At 47.0% G+C, this 23513-nt stretch overlaps 1 protein-coding gene across 2 annotated transcripts in view; it reads left to right on the top strand.

The window, feature by feature from the left end:
* Positions 1-10781, top strand: part of CELF5 (CUGBP Elav-like family member 5) — a 96618-nt gene extending 85837 nt beyond the window's left edge. Inside the window, exons 8-13 of one of the 2 annotated variants that reach the window (XM_084826094.1) lie at positions 658-804; positions 4057-4119; positions 6657-6659; positions 6983-7066; positions 8734-8877; positions 10654-10781. In XM_084826094.1, the coding sequence (XP_084682220.1) occupies positions 658-804; positions 4057-4119; positions 6657-6659; positions 6983-7066; positions 8734-8877; positions 10654-10781 (569 nt within the window). The remainder of the gene's footprint in view (positions 1-657; positions 805-4056; positions 4120-6656; positions 6660-6982; positions 7067-8733; positions 8878-10653) is intronic. The other variant, XM_084826093.1, reaches the window with a different exon arrangement.
* The last annotated feature ends 12732 nt before the right edge of the window (positions 10782-23513 follow it).

Consider the following 23513-nt stretch of genomic DNA (forward strand, 5'->3'; position numbering starts at 1 on the left):
AAGGTACATTTGGGTTGAATCGGGTGTGATTAGGCCTGGGCCCATGGAGGGTCCAGCCTGAAACTATTTCCCACGGTCCTGGATCCATTCCCCAGAGCTCGAAATGTCCATTGTTGCCAGTGGAATTTTTTCTTTCTGTTTAATTGCTACGCAGGGGGCAATTTTTAAGGGGGATTGTAGCTGGGGGGAGAAGGACTAACCCCCCTCCCCGCAAGAGAAGGACTAACCCCCCTCCCCGCAAGAGAAGGACTAATCCCCCTCGGCGCATGCTGCAATGACTGCCCCCCCTCCCCCAATTATGCTTGGCAAAACATCTTTCCATTTCTCCCAATGGGAGGTTTTTCCTGAGCTTAGCTGATATGTAGAGAGGGATTTCTAGGAGGACCACTGTTTGGATGTGAAGGGTTTACCTTCCTTTCCTCGTGCACTGTGGGACCCCCAATTCCCCCCTCTATTTGGCAACTGAGCTTAGGGAAAAAAAACAAAAGCCCTTCTATCGATGCTAGTGGAAAGAATGGTCCCAAATCTTTTAAGTGCCTAGCAATACCCTTTGAATGAATGTAGCAAGGCTGAGTCCCAAATTGCCCCCATAGCTGTAAAAAAAGGAAAGAAGCGGCATCCATCATCAGCTTTTCTTTTCTTGTCTCTGATCTGCAGGGTTACACTCGCCTCCTCTCTTGGGCACAACTGCTGTGCCAGGGCTGGTCACGCCCATTGGCAACAGCTTTGCCGGAGTGCTGCCGGTACCTAGCAGCCATCCCACCCTGGAAACGGTCTATGCGAACGGGCTTGTGCCCTGCACAGGTATAAGGGGAATCTTGCTTGTCACCCATCAAGAACTCCTAGTGCTAACCATCAAAAGACATTGTGCAGGTGTTCCACCTTTTTTTTTATGGAAAGAAAAAAGGCGGGAGACGTGATTTATAGATTTAAGGATTTATTTGAAGTATTTTCCATAAGAACATCGGAAGAGCCCTGCTGGATCAGACCAAAGGTCCATCTAGTCCAGCATGCTGTTCACACAGTGGCCAACCAGCTGGCCACGGGAAACCCCTAAGCAGGACATGAGCGCAACAGCACCCTCCCACCCATGTTCCCCAGCATCTGGTGTACATAGGCTCACTGCCTCTGATACTGGAGGTAGTGCACAGCCATCAGGACTAGTAGCCGTTGATAGCCTTTTCCTCCAGGAATTTATCTAACCCCTTTCTAAAGCCATCCAAATTGGTGACCATCACCACATCCTGTGGTACCGAATTCCACGGTTTCACTCTGCACTGTGTGAAGAAGTCCTCCTTTTTATCTGTCCTGAATCTCCCACCAATCAGCTTCATGGGAGGACCAGTTTAGGTTCTAGTATTTTTTGAGAGGGCGAAAAATGTCTTCCTATCCACATTCTCCACCCCATCCATAATTTTGTAGACCTCTATCATGTCTCCCTTGACCCTCGTTTTTTTCATGCTCCCCCCACCCCCATTCTTCAGGTTAGAGTGGCTTATATAGAATCAGTAAAATGAGACAGTCTGCCTGCAGGCTTACAATCTAAAAAGACATGACATACAAGGAAAAGGAATGAGGAGGGAAGAGGAAAAAAATTGTTTCAGCATGGATGCTGGAATGCCCCGCTTCCCCCTTTCATCTTCCTTAGCACAGCCTCTCTATCATCATCAGGACCCCCTGTAAAATCCCATGAATGAGGCAGGCAGTTGCACCATACAAGCCTCATCTGGAAGCACCCTTAGTCTTATTCTGTGAGAACAAAGTATACATTTATCTGAGAGCCACCAACACCGTGATCCAGGGATCCATATGTGTGCCGTGCTGCACTCAGATCTCTGGCAGGTAGGGGCTGCCCCCCTCATGGTAAGGCAAACATGGAAATGAATGCAGAAGCCATTATGGGTGGCAAGGACTCCTTGGCCCCAAGCAAGCATCCTCACTTGGAGGACTGGCGCGCAAATGCACCCAGGAGATCCCCAAAGGTATTATTTTGATCCTTTGCTACTGATGATGCTCCACTATTCTAAGAACTTTGCTCCTAGCAAAAGTCACTTAGGGAGCAATCCTATCTGGATCAATGGTCGATTCTGATCCTGGGGGCGACCACCTATCCAGTGCAGGGTGGGAGGAGTGGTGAGGAGCGGATCTCCTCCTCACTCCCGCCACCCGGCTTTCACGGCTAGACAACCGATTTCAGCTGTCTAGCTATGGGACCTCGGAGCGCAGGAAGACACAGCCGGACGACACATAGGATGTGTTGTACTGGCATTTCCAACCTCCCTGCCCTGGCCTGCTCCTGGGAATGTCCCATTTTCACCACTCCGCACTGCTTTTACGAGTACGGAGCACGGGGCCTGTCTGTACTGCCTACAAGGTGGCGTGGGAGGGGGTGGGGGTCAGTTCTGTGGGAACTGACCTTGGAGCACAGGCTCTGAGGTCGGTTCCTGGAAACTGACCTATCCTGTGGCTGTCTAGCCACTGACCAGCAGCCATAGGATTGTGCCTTTAAATAGAGATTTAGGGCCGATCTACACTTATGGTTTTTTTTTGCTTCCAATGAGGTTTCACTGCCTGTCTTTCACACTACGCAGCACCTGCCTCGAATTGGAACTGGAATTTCCCGCTTCCGTGCTCCCGCTTTCAATTCCCCAATATCCTGATATTTCCCCCTAATGTACTCTGATTTTCCACCTTCGCAACCATATCTGGTTGTAGTCCCCTCCCCTGCCTGTCCATATATGGCGGTGTTTGTATTTCCCTCCTGTCCAATCACAACTCTCGATGGCTCCATGTTGTCTTCCGGCTGCTGATCGCATAGCTTCCTCAGCACTCAATGTTTTCTCAACAACAAGCAAAGGGCTGGATGTGCGTGCGCTTGTCTGATCTCAGAAGCTAAGCACGGTTGGCCACGGTCAGTAGTTGGATGGGCGACCGCCTGGGAATCAGGCTTCCTGCATTGAGCAGGGGGTTGTTCTATCCCTTCAAATGAGACTACATTTTACCCCCTTCTATCCCCCCACTTCGGCTTTTTTTAAAAATTAAGGTGTTAACTTCAAAGAATCGTGGCTTGTCTGCAATTTTTTTTTCTAATTCAGGCATGATCTTTGAAGATTTGAAGATCCGAAGATATGAAGCTTCACATCTTCAAATCTTCAAGTCTTCAAAGATCATGCCTGAATTAGGAAAAAAAAAATTCGAATATAATGCCTTAATTTAAAAAAAGTGCCGAAGTGGGGGATAGAGGGGGGTAAAACTTAGTCTCATTTGAAGTCATAGAGCAACCCCCTTCTCAGTGCAGGAAGCCTGATTCCCAGGCGGTCGCCCATCCAGCTACTGACCGGGCCGACATGAAGCTTCAAATCTTTGAAGATGCCAGCAGCCCCCCCCAATTGTGAGCGCGGGTGCTGCTGCCACTGCCCCTCTTCCTCACGCCGGCTGTCAAGGGCTGGCGCGGGGAAAAGAGCATTGGCAGACACCCCCCAGCCGCTCGCCCTGGCCTCCAGCAGGTGGGGGGGGAGAAGAGGATAGGTGCCTCCTTCTTCCCTCCACCCCCACCTGCTACAACGATGGCAGCAATTGACAAGCTGGTCTTTTCCCCCAAGGCCAGGAAAACATGCGGAAAACGACAAGCCTCTCCCGCGCCACTGCTGCGCAGTAGGCGTGGAGTCAGCAGAAACAGGAAGAGTTTCTGATCCTCCAATGAGAGCCACTGTCTTTAAGAGCAGGAAAACAGCACCGTGCTCGAGTGTGAACCTAGCTCGCGCATTCAGTGAAGCACCGCAACGGGGAAAATGGCCGAGTGTGGATAATCACGTTTTAATGCGAGAGCGTTTAACCTGACAGGACACCGAATTCGTTGCGATAGCGGGTGCAACGTAGATCAGCCCACAGTGGATTCAATGGCTTTGCTTGAGCAATAGAGTGAAATGTCATTGCAACTCCAGTTCCAGTTCTGAACTCGCTGGTTTTAATTTTTGGGTTTTGAGTTCCAGCTCATTTGAGTCACAGGATTTTCCTTCTCCTCCTCCTTTAAACAAAAATTCTCTCTTACTTTAGCCCAGAACCCATCAGTAGCAGAGACTCTCCACCCAGCCTTCACCGGAGTCCAGCAGTATGCAGGTACCTTTGCTGATATAATACTCTTCTTCTGACACTGTTGGGACTACTTTACATAAATCACTCTAACAGCAACCCCCCAGGGTTGAGTGCCAACAGGACTGGAGCCCCAAATAGGACCATTGAGAAACAAGGAGGAAATATCAACATGATTGGGAGATATCAGCATGCTTGGGAGAACCTGAGTTTTGCAGAAATACAACAAATCTTTAAAAAAAAATTCTAAGGGGACACCGCCCCCCCCAAATTAGGACTTAGCATGCTCAATTGCCATTAGAAAAGAAAAACAGAAAAAGCGAGGATGACGCACTGCTTGAGCTCCGTACAGCTTATAGTGTCTTGGCCTGGCTGGAATCCTGAGCAAAAGCATTCCTCTGGGTTGAAGATATGCTACAACATTTTGTTGCAGGTGCTACTTGTTCCCTCTAATAGTGAACACAGGTGGTTGAGTGCCAACAGAATTAGAGCCAAAATGGGGCCTCTGAGAAACAAGAGGGAGGTAACAGCATGCTCATGGGACCCCATGGCATGTCAAAGTACAAAACATTAAAAAAAAACCAAAGGGGGGGGGGAACCGTACACCCACGAGAAAAAGCAGTGAAATTTGAACATGCTTGGAGGCCTCCAAGAGCCACAGAATGTTAAGTGTCAGTTGGAAAAGAAAAAACGAAAAACTGAGAAGGGCCTTCTTTAGCCCCATATAGTTTATAGTATCCTGGAGGCGGGAATGTCTGGCTACCTGACTGGCCAGCAACAACGGTGCTCCTTTCAGGGTTTAAGGATATATTGCAGTATTTTGTTGCAGGGTCCTACTTGCACTATTTGATTTTCTCATGGTGATTCTCTCTACTATAATGTGTAGCCAGCACCTCCTGTTGTGTGAAACAGTTATTTCAACAATAACAAATTGTTATTGGACCTCTACAGTGGCAGGGTGGTCCTTGGGCCCCACTCCCCGATTCATACAGGGCAGAGAGACAAAATGGTTGGGTTACTTCCATATAACTGAGAACGCTGGGATTTGGATCACAAGTAGATCTCCTGATAACTAGACAGTTCTTCAAACAGAGGGTTTAGTACATGGATACGCAACATGGGGTCCTCCAGATGTTTTGGACTACAGTTCCCATCCATTTATTTATTTATTTATTTACTTACTTACTTACTTACTTACTTACTTACAATATTTATATACTGCTTCACATCAAAGTTTTCAGAGCGGTGAACAGGAAAGATAAAAGAATAAAACACCATGTTAAAACAATTAAAACATTTTAAAAGAACCAGATTCTGAACTTAGTAAACTGTGGCTGGTCACTCAAGGAAGGCTTCCCAAACAGCGATGTCTTCAGGAGGTGTCAAAAGCCACACAGCGTTGGCACCTGCCTGACCTCTGAAGGCAGGGAGTTCCAGAGGAAGGGGGCCACCACATTGAAGGCTCTTTCCTTGACTGTTTGGTGATGCTGGCTGTAGTCCAAAACATTTGGAGGGCACTGGGGTGTCTGTCCAGTCTCCCCCTCCCTCCCTCACACACACACACACACAGCTAGAAAGTGAAAACTTGGTACATTCATAGTACAGGTGTCCTATTACTAGGAAAGTCTGAAAGGGTGACAGGTTTATGGATCTCTGTCTGTAGAATGGAACCTGAACTGACTACCAATGGCAAGGATGGCTATAGCACTTACTGGGTGTCCTAAATGCCTCACACACATCGGCTATCTGTACAACAGGCCTGTAAGGTAGGCGACTAGTATCCACAGATTGGGGCTTGAAGTTAGGAGAACAGCAGTAGCAGCTCCCCTCAGATCACCTCAGTGAGTTTATTGCTCTGGTGGAGTTTGGGTTCCTTGGGCTTCCCTGACTTAGGAGGTGGCCGAGGAGTGAGCACAGGTGTTGCTTTTCACTGTACAATCATCTCTCTGGCCGCCTGCGGCCTCCCCAGCTTCCTACACTGCAGTTTAAAGCCCAGTGGAAGGGATCACGGGGTAATTCCTCTGCTGTGCACAGAGGGCCTCTCCAAATTCTCCACCTTATTTGTGGGCAGAGAAACTGGGGAAACCATTTCACTGAATTTCTCCAGGGGGAGGAGAAATTCTCAGCCGTTTCTCCCAGGCAGGGCTCCCCATTGGCAGGGCTTGTAGCACAGCTTCTTTTGTTTTTGGTAAGGGTTGGGGGGGCGGTCATGCTCCAACAGCATCAAGTGTGTTTCAGGCTGGCCCCCAGCTTGCATCCACTGCAGTGCAGGTGTGTGGGGCAGGGGGAGTGTTGTGTCCAGCTCCAGGGATGAGGTGGAGTTCGTGCTCTGCCAAAATCTGCCCTCCGATTTCCTGAATTTTTCTCCCCCGTGAAAGAGGCTTCCATTGTTCTGCTTCATTCAGAACGTTGTATGACGTACTCTTGTGGTGTTTTTGAGCACACCTAATCACAACCAGCCTCCCAGGCTGCCTGCACGCCCTGCTCCGAAAAAGCCCCATGGGAAGAATTACCCCGTGACCCCTTCCACTGGGCTTTAAACTGCAGTGTAGGAAGCTGGGGAGGCCGCAGGCGGCCAGAGAGATGATTGTACAGTGAAAAGCAGGACACGTGTCCTCACTCCTCGGCCACCTCCTAAGTCAGGGAAGCCCAAGGAACCCAAACCCAAGCCCAAGCCACGAGGGTTTCTCCGACATCTCTTCACCACTGAATTTCTTTTCGGAAGCGATTTCTGTCAAATTGAATGAGGGTGGTCGGAAAAAATGTGGGAGATATTTTCGGCACAACGGTAGTTTGAACTGGTGACTTCCAGGGTTGTCAGCGCAGTCTGTCCGCCCTGACACTACACTAGCTCCCACGAACACTGCCTTTCCTTTCTTGCCCCATGCAGCCGTTTACCCAGCCACGACCATCACCCCGGTAGCTCAGGCGATTCCGCAGCCACTTCCAATAATTCAGCAACAGCAGCGAGAGGGTAAGTCCGCTTCTGGGTACAAATGTGTAGGGCATTGAAGGGAAGGGTGGATAAAAAGGAACAAGTTGGCATCCCACTTTTGCCACCACGATTGAGTGGGTCAGTTTCCTGTCTTCCCAGGAAGTTGTCCAGCAGGTCAGAGGCCAGCTGGACAACTATATATTCCTTCCTGTATAGTAGGGCTGCAGTCAGCTAAAGAGTCACTGGGAGCTGGGCAGGATGAGGCACTGCTTCAACAACTGTTAGTCACCAGCTGAGCAGATTGATTGCTGGCCCTGCTGACCCATGGAGTGTGTAACGCATCTGGAGTTTCTCATCTGGCTTTCTCCTCATGAGCAAGCCTCAGGCCTCATGCTGCCAGACAGGCACACAGACCAGCCACCACCTCTTCTCTAGGGGGCCTTGGAGAAGGAGACCACGCTGGATCTGGGGAGTGAGTGGGACCTCTCAGGCTGTGAAGTTTCCCCTAAATCGGCACCCTCCCTAAGTAGGGCATCTTCCTGGGTGGTGGCATTGGGGGAAGGCGACAGGCAGTGTCCCCTGACTCCCCCTAGGGGTTCGGGACAGCAATAAAGGCCTCCTCCTAGGAGATGCCATCCTGTTCCAGGTACATCCTAAGTGGGAGGTGGAGAGGCATGACAATTGGGGCACATTGTGGAGAAAACACACACACACACACGCACACTTATTTAAGCTTTTTGTGACATTTCTCCACGTGTGCCTGCCACATCGGCTTGGCAATTCCTGTTGCAAGGCTGGTGTGTCTGGCTGCTTTTTTAACGGTTGATCTTGGTCCTCAACCTTTTTGGGGAAGGGTCAGCGGAAGCTGTGGGCTCCAATGTCAGTGGGGCGGTGAATCTGCTCTGGGTTTCAGCCAGAACTCTAAAGGAGCTCTCCAAGGTGCAAAACAGAAGGAGCTTGCAAAGCACCTTGGATAGCTCCATTAGAGTTCTAATTGAAACCCAGAGCAGATTCACCATCCACTGACATCAGAGCAACCAGCCTCCACTGATAAGAGTTTCACAGGCCTTTGCTCCGCTGCAGCCCCTAATTTTACACTTTTATTCCAGCCTTTCTCTGAGTAGCTCAGGGCAGTGTGCATGGTTCTATTCCCCCCTGCTCTATTCTGTCTTCACAACAGTCCTGTGAGGTAGGCTGGGCTGAGAGAGCGTGCAACTGACCCAAATTCACCCAGTGAGCTTCATTGCTGACCAGGAATTTGAACCTGGGTCTCCCTGGTCCTAGTCTGGCACTTGTAGAAGCATAGAATTGGAAGGTTCCTCAAGGATCATCTTATCTAAGCCCATGCTGATGCAGGATATCCAAAGCTATCATATTTCCTGATGGGCGGCCATCCAGCTTCTGCTTAAAAACCTCTAATGAAGGAGACCCCATCACCTTCTGAAGTGGCCTCTTCCACGGTCAAACAGCTCATGCTGTTGGGCAGTTCTTCCTAGCATTTAGTTGAAATCCCCTTCCTTGTAATTTTGTACGCATTGGTTCGGGCCTTACCCTTTGGAGCAACAGAGGACAAATTTACTCCATCATCTCTGTGACAACCCTTCAAATATCTGAAGAAGGAAATTGTGCCTCCCCTTAATCTTCTTTTCTCCGGGCTAAACATACTCAACACTAACCATTACACCATACTGCCTCTCTAACTACAGGTCCAGAAGGATGTAATCTCTTTATCTACCACCTCCCTCAAGAGTTTGGTGACAATGAACTGATGCAAATGTTCCTTCCTTTTGGGAATATCATCTCCTCCAAAGTGTTCATGGACCGGGCCACGAACCAGAGCAAATGTTTCGGTGAGCGAACCAAGGAAGGAGGGAGAAAAGTCGTGTTTGTGCATGTGTTGGGTGGCAAGGCAGTGGGCACAGACTGGCAGACCTGGAAGACTCCCACGAATGCAACACTGTCTTTTGTGCTATTGCGGAAGCCATATTGAAACAAAGATGGCTGTTGGTTTGTGTGTGACCTCCCTTGTCACACCTTTTGGGGGTTGGAGATTTGATAACATCTCTGCATATCATCAGTGGAAAACCTGAACCCTTTATATAAATACAGGTTTCTGAAAAACATGGGCTACATTTCATAATTATGTAGACCAGACTTTCCCAAACGAGCCCCCTCCAGATGTGTTGGACTACAACAGTCATAGTTGATGGGAATTGTAGTCCAACACATCTGAAAGGTGTCCAGTTAGGAAAGCTAATGCGGACTCTAAAACGGAGTCATACAGAAGACCGGAAAGTTCGAAATCTCTCTTTGTTTTGTCATCAATTTTAGTAGACTCATTAAAGATTCTGACTGTGTGTAGAAAAGAAACATCCTCTCTTGTACTGTATTGGCTGTGCTTGCTAGGCCAAAACGTCTGGAGGGCTACCAGTTGCCCACCTCTGTTGCATTTCAATGCCAAGTATCAAGGGGACTCTAATATTCTGATTTTGTCAGCTGGCGTTATATCATTCCCTCTAATGCCATATTCAAGTGGTAAGTGCCAACAGGATTGGAACCAAAACAGGGCCATGGAGAAAAAGAGGAGGTGGCATCAGCATGCTCTGGGGAACCCTGAGATATGCATAAATACAACACACCTGCACACAACGTAATTGGACAAAAAGAATACACCCCCCAAACACCTCAGTGAAGACTGAGCATGTTCAATACCAAAGGATGTTGATTATCAGTTGGAAAATAAAACAGGTCCTATTTATTTTGGTGGCGTTAACTCACAAGTGTATTTAGGACAGCAGTCCTATTTTAATTTCCAGTCTAGAACTTGTTTATAATGTGCATGTGAACAGGATCTTCAACTGACCACAGCAGTCCAGCAAAGAAAGCCAGGCAATCTACTTGTTTCAGGAGTCAGGATTGGCCGCTATTATTATGAGGTTTTTTGACCCCACTCTTCTTCTGACTTTACTCAGGAAATGACACATGGCTCTTCCCTCGCCCCCATGCACACATTTTTAACCTTCATGATAACCCTATGAATTAAGTTAGATTGGCAGACAGTGAGTGGTTCCCCCTCCTTAATCCCCCGCACAAGATTTCTTGCACACCTGCAAATCTGGTGTACACCTGCAAATTCCCCAACCTGCAAATCTTGGGGTCCCCCCAATCCAGCTGATACCTCTCTCTTGGGCGTGGATGGTGCAATTTTGGCTCTATTGGGATTGGCACTCAGATAATTGAATTTGCTATTAGTCTATAGGATATTTTTTAAAAGAAGAAAGGGGTGGAGTTTCCATCGCTGTTCAGCTGCACCAGCCCCAGTAATTCCCAACAGTCTTCAGGACCCCAACCTCTCGCATTACCTGAAGCAGCGGTAGGTGGAACAAAGGAATTAAGCTTGGAGCGGATTATAGGACCCCAAGTTGGATTCTCAAATGCCCTAAGGCATTCAGTGTGTCTGTGTGTCAGTTTTTCCGTCTCGACAGGCTCAGCATTCTTGACGGCAGAATCCCTAACCCAAAGTTCATAGCTGTATTCCTAAAGAGCATTAATTGAAGCAGCACACACACACACACACACATGCACACACACAGGCTGTTGTTACACAGTTCTCCCTTCTCTTCCAGGTTTTGTGAGCTTTGACAACCCATCGAGTGCCCAGACGGCCATCCAGGCTATGAACGGATTCCAGATTGGCATGAAAAGGTTGAAGGTGCAGTTGAAACGGCCCAAGGATGCTGGCCACCCCTACTGACGGGTGCGTATGTGGATTTGCAATGGGAACTGTGCAATGCAACCTTCCAAATGACTTCCCTCCCGCTTCCGCTAATGGTCAGCAAACATGAAATGGCCCGCTATGCAAAAATGGTTTTAAACAGCTCTGCGATGTTTGAGAGATCCCATTCAAGGCTCTGGCCCTCAGAGGTCTTTAGGTAAGTCAGTCAGCCTGTCAACAGAGTCCAGACTTCCCCCTAAAATCACCCCGAAGTAACCTTCTGCCAACCCCTCCTGAGTTATAGACAGCATCAAGTCTCTTCATAAGAACACAAGAAGAGCCCTGCTGGATCAGGCCAGGGGTCCATCCAGTCCAGCATTCTCTTCACAAAGTGGCCAGCCAGCTGTCAACAGGAAACTCACAAGCAGGACATGAGTGCAACAGCACCCTCCCGCCCATGTTCCTCAGCAACTGGTGTACACAGGCATACTGCCTCTGATACTGGAAGTAGCATGTAGCCATCAGGAATAGTAGCCATTGATAGACTTCTCCTCCAGGAATTTGTCTAACTCGGCTGTATAATTCAAAGCCAGCATGTAGGGTTGAGAGATGCTGACTTTAGCATCCCCACGACCAGGACACATTCATGAATTTAAATCCAGAAGTAAGACCATAAAAAGACTTGTTGGATCAGACCAAAGGCTATCTGTTCTAGCACTGTGTTCCCACAGTGGCTAACCAGATGCCCCAGAGGGTAGCCTAAAAGCAGGACATTAGTGCAATAGCACACTCCTGCCCATGTTCCTCCAGGAACTGATATAGCCATCAGGACTAGTAGCCACTGATAGCCTTCCCCATGAATTGGTCTAATACCCTTTTAAAGCTGTCCGAGTTGGCAGTCATCACTACATCTTGTGGTAGTGAGTTCCACAGTTTACCTAAGTGTTGTGTGAAGAAGTACTTCCTTTCATCTGTCTTGGATCTCCCACCACTCAGCTTCTTTGGATGAACCCAGATTCCGGTGTTAAGGGAAAGGATGATAAATGTGTCCCTATCCACTTTCTTCACCCCATGCAGAATTTTCCCTCACCTCTCCTTTATTCTAAGCTAAAAATCCCCAAATGTTGTAACCTTCCCACATAGAGGAGATGCTTCAGCCCCTTGATTGCTTTAGCTGCCCTTTTCTGCCTTTTTTCCAGGTCTACAATATCCTTTTTGAGGTGCGGTGACCAGAACTGCACACAGCATTCCAAGTGTTGCTGCACCCTTGATTTGTGTAAAGACATTAAGGGCGCAATCCTACGTATGTTCAGACAGAAAAAAGGCCTGCAACTCCCAGCATGCCTCAGCCATGGTAGGACTTTCTTCTGTCTAAACATGCATAGGATTGTGCCATACGATATTGGCAGTTTTATTTTCCATTTCTTTCCTAACAATTTTGAACATGGAATATGGCTTTTCATAGAATCCTAGAATAGGGTTGGAGGGGGCCTATAAGACCATCGAGTCCCCCTGCTCAATGCAGGAGTCCAAGTCAAAGCATCCCTGACAGGTGGCTGTCCAGCGTCGTCTTGAAGGCCTCCAGTGTGGGAGAGCCCACCACCGCCCTGGGTCATGGGTTTCATTGCTGTAACAGTTGGGAAGTTTCTCCTGATGTTCAGCCGGAATCCGGCTTCCTGAAACTTGAGCCCACTCTTCCGTGTCCTGCACTCTGGGATGATCGAGAAGAGATCCCAGCCTTTCTTTCTGTGACAACCTTTCAAGTCCTTGAAGAGTGCTTCTTCACAGCAGTTGGACACTGCTGGACATCGATGGACATCGATGTTGGACATGGATGGAAAATAACAGCCGGAAGAAATAAGTCACTTGATACAGGATAACAAATAAGAGTTCTAATATCCTAATGGAAGATAATTGACTCATGTCATCCATCTTTTAATCTCTCTCTCTCTCTCTCTCTCTCCCTCTCTCTCTCTCTCTCTCGCCCCCTCTCTCCTACCTCTCCTCAGTGTTTTCAGCTCCCACTTCCAACTTCTCAACTGACTTTCTCCACCTGTCCCTCAGTTCTACCCACCATCCCAACACACTTGCCCACTTTCAGTCTTTCTCCTGCTCGTTCATCTGTCAGAGGCTCACCTCTCTGCTGGTGGCTGTCTCCACTGTGCAAAATGGTTTGCATCCACCTGCTCGTCTCCCAGGACAACCTTCCCTAAACTGGTGCCCTCCAGAGGTTCTCGATGACCACTCCCAGCATTCCAGACCATTGGTTGTGCTGGCTGAGGCTGTTAGGAGTTGAAGTCCAAAACAACTGGAAGGCATGGGATTGGCAGAGATACACATTGGTGTGTATGTGGATTTTCTGTGTATAGGAAGCTCCCTTAGACAAGGTCAAGCCCTTGCCCATCTACCCCAGTATTATCTTCTGTGTCTGTCAACGGCTCTCCAGGGTCCCGGGCAGAGATGGGTCTTTTCCAACACCTGCTACCTGAGCCATTTTTTTTCCTAAGTGGAGATGTCAAGGATTGAACCTGTGATTTTCTATATGTGAAAGCATTTACTGTGCCATTAAGCTATGGTCCCTTCCTAATAGCGTGGAAAAGAGGTTCCTGGTCCGCATGATAAAATTCAAGAAAATACAAGATAATTTTCAGAAGTACTTAGAACAGGGGTACAGAACTAGTGGGCCTACAGATATTGTTGGGCTTCAACTTCCATCATCCCCAGCCAGCATGGCCAATAGTCAAGGATGATGGAAGTTATAGTCCAAGAACATCTGGAGAGCCACAGGTCTCCCACTCTGCCTTAGAACATAAGAAGCTATTGGATCAGACCAACGGTCCATCTAGTCCTGCATCCTGTTTCCGACAGCGCTCAGCCCAAATGATGCTGGGAAGGCCACAAACAGGGCATGAAGCCATGAAACTTCATGACTAGTAGCCACTTAGTCTGCTGAGTGTTTGATATTTATTTATCAATTTTATTTATTTATTTATTTACAATATTTTTATACCACTCCACATCAAAAGATTTCAGAGCGGTGAACGACAACGATAAAGGAATAAAACACCGTATTAAAACAATTAAAATGTTTTAAAAGAAACAGGGTTGGACCTTAATAAACTGCGGCTGGTCACTCAAGCAAGGCCTCTATTTATTCATTTTGGAGTTTATAGTGAGTATTGTTGCTGGTAATGTTTAACTCAGGGGTGAGCAGACTTGTACGCTCGACTTTGCTTTTTACTGCAATTCAAAGATCCATGGGGCAAATGACACACACATAGAATTAAAGAATTCTGAGAATATTTTGAGTACCAGAAGAACTGAACTGAACTCACAGTCCTTCCATACACAAATCCACTCCTGGTTACCTCATGCTTTCTGCATTTCAGCAGTATAATTTAGGATCAGAGGGGGATCATTTTATTGCTGCTTTTGTTAAACAGTTGGGAGTCAGAAATCCTTGCTGATCTCCTGCAAATCACCCAGAGATCTACCAGGAGGTTCAGATCTAGTGTCTGCCCCCATCCTTGGTTTAACTTACATTTGTGATCTTTGTACAGAGACACTCATTGTCCTTTGTTAACTGAACCTTCTAATTAGGGAGGTTTGGGAATTCAGTTCCTATTCGCGAATCAAACATACATGTCCTCTTCGCAATCCCGAACGTGAGTATGAATGCAATGCTTGGGAATTTTTTGCAATTTCCTGAACTTGTGTTTGTGTTCAAAAGTGCGTACGTGCACACATGAGCATTTCCCCCCCAAATCTGCGTTTTTACGCTTTAGCCTATGGAGGAAATGCACATTTTCACTCCGGGAAAACGTACATTTTTAAAAGTGCATATTTTTTTCAATTGGGAAAAATGCATGCTTTTACATCTGTGCACTTTTCCCTATCGAAAAAAAGACCATCTTTTTTGGGAATTTGAATGAGGTGAACCAAGCTTCGAAGAGGAATTCAGATAATTTCAGTGAGCCTGAACGTCGCATGTTCACCCATCTGTACTTCTGATCTCTCCTCTCTTTACAGCTAGGTGAAGATAAACACATCTTTTCCAGTTAATGTCTTTCTTTTGTTTTAAAGAGACTTCAAGAATGATTTCCCACCTTCCTTGGGTGGACCAGGAAAAAAGCCCACCCTAACAACAGCTAACACAGCCACCTTGAACTCCGTCTTCTGGAAAAGGATTCAGAGGATGTGAAAACAGGGCCCATTCAGCACTGTGGAGGGAGCCTCCACAGCTAAGAACGGAGCGTGTGGACCAATCAGACAACTTCATTGCACCTGTAAGGTCACCTTGGCGCCCTTTGAATGCCGGCTTATTAATTTAAAACATATGTATATAAATATATATATATATATATATATATATATATATATATACATACATACATACATATATATATGTATTTATATATATATATGTATATATATAAATACATATATATATATGTGTGTGTGTGTGTGTGTGTGTGTGTGTATATATATATATAGGATATATAAATATATATTACAGTCACTCTATTTTTTTTAAACGTTAACAAATCACAGGACCAAACTTTTCTTTCTTCTTCGGCGGCCGGCCGAGGGTAAGTAGAATTGGGAAGATAGTGCCTGATCCTTGAGTAATGTTGGAGAGGGCCTTAGAAGAGGGTGTGCCCAAGGCTTTGGTGGGGAAGTGGAACTTTCCCCCACTTGCTCCTGTTGCCTGGGCATAAAATGTGGCAACTGAGGCATCAGTTATCCTGGCTGAAAAGAAAACCATACAACACAAGGCCTAGTTTTGAATGCTTCGTGGATGGGGAAGAGGTACAGTAAGTGCCTTTGCAGCGGCAACATCATGGCTTCGCCCAAATGGAAAATGCAAACGAAACGGCTCCCTTTTTCTCAGCAGCCAAATATTCCTGACCAAATGGAGGGCTAACTGCTGGAACCTTTCAGCATTACAAGAACAGAAAAGAAACCTGATGTTAAGGCTTACAACACTGCCTCCAGAAATGGACTTGAATTCTCCTGACTGTTCCACGGATATCCAATGTTTCCAGTGTGTGAGTGCACGCGCGTGTGTCTGTGAACTCGGTAACCCAAGAAGATGCAAGCAGGAGAGTTCACTCTTCAATGGACAAATCAACCAGTATGCAACGGATATATGTGTATGTATATATATATATATCTTATCTATACAACGCAGCATAGAGACTCTGCACAGCCAAAGATCCGGCTGGTTCTTTTGAAACTGATGTATGAAATGTTGGCCCCACCACCATCACCCTTCCCACCAATAGCACACTGCACCCCCTTCTTATTGCATCCTTGCTCCACCCCACCATTCCAAGCCCTGCCCCACACCACCTGTTTCTTTAGCTCCAAAGTAGCCTCCAGATAGCAGTCCTCCAGGACCCATAAGAACTGTACTGCTGGATAAGGCCAGAAGAGCCCATCTAGTTGCCAATGGTGCCCAGCCTCTGAGCACTCACAAGATGAGGGGCATCAAAGGTGCCCCTTGTTTCTGAGCTACTCAGAGGTAGACTTCTTCTGTTCATGCAGGTTCTGTTTAGCTGTCTTGTCCAATAGCTATTTATAGACATGCCCCTTACCCATAAATCTGTCTGATTTTTTTTTAAAAGTCCAATCTTTCCTTCCTTCCTTCCTTCCTTCCTTCCTTCCTTCCTTCCTTCCTTCCTCCCCCCTTTCTCTTTCTCTTTCTTTCCTTCTTTCTCTTTCTTTTCTTCATTCTCCTACTTTCCTCTTCCTCTTTTTTCTCCTTTTCCCTTCCCCTTCCTTAGCTTTCTGAGCTAGCAGGCATGCCTTAACTGCGTCTTAAAACAGTTGTGGAATGGGACCATTCAAAATTGCTTTGCTGGATCAGACCAAGAGCCCATCTAACACTGCATTCAGATGCCAGCCAGCTGTATCTAAGCATGAAGGCCCTTAACGTTCACTGCTCCTTCATATCTGCACTGCGTAAGCATCTTTCTCAGCCAGTCCTTTCTTTGGGCTCAGTATGAGCCGTCACCCATTCCCACTCCGGTCTCCCTTCTTTCCCCTTTTCCCCCGTTGTCCTGGCTGCCTACCCCTGTTCACCCAGGTTGGTATCCCATGCTTTCTTGCCCCTCCATTCCCCCACCTTCAGCTGTCCCACCCCATGCTCCTTGTATTCCCACATCCCTTCTCATTCCCAGGCCTATCTCAGATTTAAAGCACATTTAAATCATACAGTTTAGCTTCTGTTACAGGAGATCCAACATGCCAAGGGTAGCCGTTTGACCAAAAAAAAGTATCTTCAATTTTTTTTGCTACACATGATCTCCTGTAGAGCTAGTCTGAAATATGCGAGAATTTGACTCTATACTTAAAACATTCCTGTTATTGTGTGCGTGTGCGTGCATGTATGTGTATGCATCTGCGTGTGTGGGCAATGGAGAGAGCAAGAGCAAGTGTGGGTATGTGAGTGTCAAAAAGCAACGTTCTGAGTGGTGATGTGTTTTAGGTGATGTCCCAAGGCAAGGCAAGCCAAACTTATCAGCAGTGCTGCTAAAAATTCAGGGCTCCTACAAGCAGCAAATGGAGGGCGGGGGTGTCTGTGTGTGTTACAAGGTTACCCTGCCACAGGGTAGATGTGTCAGAACTTGAACTTGGACCTTTTGCATTCTGAAAAGGTCAGCCCCAAGTTTAAGTGCCTTTTGGTACTTACATCTCAGACGCTTAGCAGGAGGGAGCTCCACTTAGGTGCCCAGGTCTGCCAGCTGCTGTCTTTTTAATCTCCCGCAATGCCCCCTGACGTAACGTTGCTGCAGGGCATTTTGGGGCATTTAAACGGCAGGGGCTCCCAGATCCAGACGCCCAGCAGTCATCAGAGCGCAAAGAAATTGCCGTTCCTGCTTGGTATGCCAGCAACTTCCTGGGGCCGCTGACGGTTGGTATGGGAGGCTGCATTCAAAACCTGTGCTCTACCACTGAGGTATATGGCACACGGCTCTGGTTTGGGGCCATAACTTCCTCCTCTTGGCCAGTTGTCATAACGGTGGGTTATAAATCCAGGGGCACGAAAATGGATGTTTGGCGCTCAGCAGGCAACACACACGCCCCGGGTTCAATCACCAGCATCTCAAGGGCGGACCGAGCGAGACCCCTGTCTGAAACCCTGGAGAGATGCTGCCAGTCAGCGCAGGCAGTCCTGAGCTAGATAGATCAATGCTCTGATTCAGTCCAAAGCAGCTTCCTATGTTCCTATTTCAATCAGGCCTTTATTCAGGATCATGAGGACTAGAATCTTACTTTGTTTTTAGGGGAAAGGCTATAGCTCAGTGGGCAGAGTGCATGCGTTACGTGCCAGGTTCGTTCCCCGGCACCTATCAGTAGGACTGGGAAAGACTCTTCTCTGAGATCCTGGACCGTCAGCGTAGACCAGCGCTGGGGACCGTGTGGCTCTCCAGATGTGGTTGAACTACAGCTCCTGTCATCCCTTGACTATTGGCCATGCTGGCTTGAGCTGCTGTAAGCTGGACTCCAACAACATCTGGAGGCTCACAAATGCCCCACTGATGGTGTAGAGTAGGCAGTTCTACTGACCAACGTATCCTGTTTGAGAGACTTACAGTGCAATCCTGTATGTGTCTACCCAAGAGTAAATCCCATCGAATTAAACGGGGCTTTAATTGCATCCGGATCCGGTAGTTTTGGCACAACGCTCTTATCTTTCCTAACCAGGTGCCTTCCTGATCGGTTGGATTGCCACTCCCATCATCCTCAGACAGCGCATCTGGGGATGATGGGACCTGTAATCCAAGCCATCCAGAGGGCACCAGGTTGTGGAAGGCTGATCTTGAAGGTCACTTTTTAAAAAAAAATCCGGACCAGAGAAACATCTGCCGTTATACCCAGCCAACCTCCTTGGACGTTTCAGCAAATTGGCTTTTACAAACAAAACAACAAGCATTAAACAAATGAAGATACAGTGCACCATATCAATGAACAGATGGTTGGTGGGAGAGATGCATATGACTTTATTAAAAATTGCAACTGCATTTAAAAAAAAGTGGGGTTTTTTTAACTTTTCAAACAGACACAGGCCACAAGCAAAACATGTGATTCCAGGGGAGTGCAGAATGTGGGAATGGCCACAGAACTCATTTTAAAAAAAATGAGCAAGTTTCTAGCCCTTATTGTCGCAAAGGTGTGTTTTGAAGCATATGGGTGATGCCTGCTGAAACGTCAGAAGCCAGAGAGGTGGCCAAGCAAGTTTTCCATTGTGCGAGGGAAAGGATTGGCTCACAGAGCAGTCCTACACCAGTTTACTCAGAAGTAAAGTCCCACTGTGCTCAGGGGAGCTTCTGAGCAAGCTTTCCTAGGCATTGCAGCTTTGGTGTCCTTGCCCATCCCATGTGGTGAAAATCGGAATAAACTTATGCAAAATAGCTTTAAAAATGGCAGAATAACCTATGCAACAAAACAGTGGGGTGTGGAAAGGGTGGCGTAATTTCTCCCAGCTCATGTGATTTCAGCTTTTTCTTGGTGCACAATTTTGGATGTTTCACTCAGGTTACACCCAGCTCTGCCCAAACCCATTGATGCCAGTGGGTTGACACACTCCTGACATTGTGCTAGATCAGGGCTGGTGTGTAGCTTTGCGGTGAGAAGGCCTAATGATGAACCAGAAAGACCCCAATTCATATCTGGCTCTGCCACAAACACAATCGGAGGGCTTAGACTAGGCACCACTCGCCCAGCCTCAGTCGTTCCATCAGCAATACAGGGATAACATACTTCGCAGCAAGCGGTGCGACTGAGGGGCTTAAGTCACTGCATTCTTCCCCTCTCTGCCAGGAACCAAAGCGCAAATGTTGGCAGATACGGTGAGATTCTTGACTTCATTTCTTTGAGCTGCACCCCGATATCAGAAGCAGCTTTTTAAAATGCCCTCCCTTTCCAAAGGGTCTTGCTATGCAGCAGGTGTGTGCCTGTGCCGTTGGAGAAACACCAAGTCCAAAGCAGCCTCTCACCACCCCCCTCCCTTGGACACCCAGCACTAATTGCACAGCTCTTGGATCCTGGCCCATCTGTAGAACCAATCCACAGTTTAAAAAGCTGGTCTAACACATTGGCTAAGAGATTACAGTTGTAATCCTAAATACGCCTACCTGGGAGTAATTTATGTGCACTGAAATTTATGGACCAGAACATTTCTAACAGCGCAATCCTATGCATGTCTACTCAGAAGTAAGTCCCATTGACTTCAATTGGATTTACTCCTAGGTAAGTATGTGTAAGGTCAGTCATGTATGCATTAGGTAGCCTTAATAAACCAGTATTCTCTCAGCCCTACAATATTTGCAGTGGCAAACGGGGGAATAATTAGTTCTGACCTACCTTACAAGGATGTTGTTAGGGATGACATAGGGTTGGATCCAGACTTAGTCATACTTAGAGTAAACCCATTGAAATTAACATGACTAAAAGTTAGGCATGACTAACTTAAGCTCCACTGATTTAGATGAGTCTACTCCAAATGTAAGTCGGGATCCAGCCCATCATGTCTGTGAACTTCTTTGGACGCTCAAAGAAGAAGTAGAGAACACTAAAGTGCTCAACATTAGTAAAGACAGATGCAGTATTCAAAACAGCCACCAATCATCCAGCTAGACTTTGCAAAACAAACGTTGTGTGCCAAAATGGTGGTGGTTGTCTTTTTACAAACCTTAGTGATGGAAATTTCAGACCATGTCAAAAACTCAAGTTACTAGATCTCACTGAGGAGAATGTTCCCTACCCCCAGTCTCAACTGGAGGCAGGGGTGTATATTTTGTCTGTGTACTTCTTGGAATAGCAGGCAAAGAGAGAGAGGGAGGCTGTATGAAGCGGTGTGAATGATTTGTGAGGTGTCTATTTTGTTTTTTGTGTTTTTTTCCTAAAGTCCACGTTTACAGCTGTAAATACAGGTTTTTTTATACTTAACGGTCAATTCTGTACGTGATTTGTACAATGTCGTTCTATTTCTGCTATGGAGTAATTTCATGATGGCTGAACCTTAATTTTGAACTTGAAAAAGAAAAATATATATAAATATATAGATATATATATACACAACTATAACCCCCCTCCCCCTTTCTTCACCTTAAAGGGACATTTGAAATATTGAGTGAGATAAAGAGGAAAATAAGCACACAGGATAAAGTATCTCTCTCTCTCTCTCCTTCCCTGACCCCACCCCCATTTAAAATTATTGCTGCCAACAGTTTCAAATGTTTGCAGGTGAAATATACCAATAGACATCTGTGTCCAGCTTCCTGCTGTGGTCTTAAGAATCTTATGACTTTTACTGAATAAATCTGAATTTATTTGAATAAATCTGGACTGGACTTGAATGGGATCTTAGTGGGGGTTTAAATTGTGTGTGGGGTAGTCCCAGGGGCCAAATCCAGGCCTCTAGGAGTCCCCCCCCCCACTATTGACTGGTGGTTTCCTGTCTTTTGTGCAGTTTTTTTCCCCATTTTAAAGGTTGGAATTCCTCTCCTGAGGCTTAGCGACCTCGCGTTCCCTTGTCCTCCCCCTTCGTAATCAACACATTTCAGGAAACCAGGCTTCAGGCTCATGACTTTATTAGTTAAGGACCAGCTTCTTTACAAATGCAGATTCTAGGGCACTCTCAGAGTGCAATGAAACAGCCAATCTACGACTAGGAGACGAAGAAGGAAGTTAGAGACGTTGCCAGCAGTCTGGGCAAGAACTTCTCTGCCAGACCCGCTTGGCAGGGATGCCCCTCCCGTGGGGTGGCTGCCTCCGACGCTGGCGTCCGCGAGTGGCCAGCCTGGCGGAGCGTCCGAGCCCTGCCCCTAAGTTTCCCCACGGACCCTGGCATCCCTCAAGTCACGCCCCTCGCCCTCCTCCTCCTCCGAAACATCAGTTCTCGTGGAGGAGGAGTGAGAGACCTGTTCAGGCTGGGCCATCTCCGTGTCAAGGTCCTGGGAAGAAAGTCTCTCCGTATCTGGGCTCGCTGGGGAGGGTGCCTCCCTCTCTTCTGGCTGTTCCCATTCTGATTCTGAGCCACCAGACATCTCCACACGCTCAGATTAATTCCTGACAGCGACTAACAATAAGCTAAAATATGCTGGTATTTTTTGCTCCACTCCTTTTGTCATTAACCTGCTCACCACTGCAATGTGGCACCTGAGAGCTTCTCTAAAGCTGAATTCAGCTCTGGGGCTGAAAGAGCTGCAACACCCCTGATTTAACTTGTTTTTTCTCTTAGAAGTGTTTTATTCTTAAGAGTCACAGCTACTTTAAGTGTGTGTGCATGTGCACACACACACACAGATCTCAGGGTGCAGGGGGAATGTGGCTGAGTTTGGATGAGAATTTTGAAGCGATCTCACCCGCAACCAAAGCTACCTTGCATTGTCAGAACAGCCATTGCTTTAAATAGGTGTCTAGCAACTACGTCTCCTTTTTTCTCCCATTTTTATTCTAGAGTAGACACAGGGCTGCTGATCTGGATCTTAAAAGCCCCCAGTGCTAGGATCCCAAGCTGGATTCCCCACTCCCACCCATGCCTACTCTAGAATAAAAATGAAGTGGTGGTGGGGAAGCCACTGATTTAAACTGTCTGTTTTGGCCCTCAGACCATGACCCCCCTCAGCTGGTGAGGTATAGGGCCACAGCTTCTACAGAAACAGTCCCTCTGCACATGTTCAGAGTTGCATGGCACTAGAAGCTTGGGTATTTGCAAAAAGAGGAGGAGCAGCCGTAGTGACCTTTGGAGAGGACTTTAAATGTTACACCACCTCTGTGAAGCTAGGTAAAGGAAAACACTTTTGCCAGGAGCAGAGACCTAAGGCTTAAATCAGGGGTCAACCTTTTTGGACCCGTGGGCACATTTGGGAATTTGAGACCATGCTGTGGATGCCACCACAAAATGCCTGATCAGTGGATCGCTGATTTGGCATCTACCTGTTGTGTCTATCGATTTTGGGCTGCGTCTTATTCAGGAAAAGGGTGTATGAGACACTGTGTGTATGAGACACTGCAATGTCTCTTCAATAAGAGATTGTCTAACTCAGCTAATTGCTGGTGGTGCAATACAGCCAATGCTTCTTAAATGTATGTTTTGGCAATATCCAGTAGTTGCTTTTTTTTTTATATCAGCTAAAAGACTGATGTTAGAACATTGGAAGGACTCACCTCCTGGACTGAAGACCTTACAACGCTTTCAATATTTGAACGGGTGGCATATAGACACCACCTTCGAATGCACACTTATTTGGATATTTCATCCACTTTTGTTGAAGCCTATGTACAATTGCTAGAAAGCTGCATGCATTTCATACAAATGTATGTATGCATATTAAAAAGGGGGGATTAAAAAATTAAAAAATAAAATTGGGTGGTCCACATTGGGGACCCCTTTGTGGGCACAGTTGGATGTGCCTTCAGGTGCCACGCTGGGGATCCCTGGCTTAAAGCAACTGTTGACACTCAGAAACCAAGAGGCCCAGAAGGCCAGAAACCAGATCCTGAGACGAAGATTTGCTGGAAGTAGCTGCCCTCTCACACAGCAGCAGGAGCCTATCAGCTACTTGGGGTTACTGGAGAAGGGCTCTCTAGGACTGGTCATTTCTGGTGCACTCAGGTAAGAGACTCACCTTGCTGACCCTGGGCACGTCCTGAAGGTATGTCACATGGTAACTTCAATGAAGATCACAGCTATGGTGTGATCTGGGTCCAACCCATGCCTGGATAGGAGAGGGGGTTTCTTTGGTTACAATATTTAAGAAT

This window comes from Heloderma suspectum, chromosome Z (genome assembly GCF_057233095.1).
Source record: "Heloderma suspectum isolate Gila_16-S chromosome Z, 16-S_ref, whole genome shotgun sequence".
In the NCBI taxonomy this organism is placed as follows: domain Eukaryota; kingdom Metazoa; phylum Chordata; class Lepidosauria; order Squamata; family Helodermatidae; genus Heloderma; species Heloderma suspectum.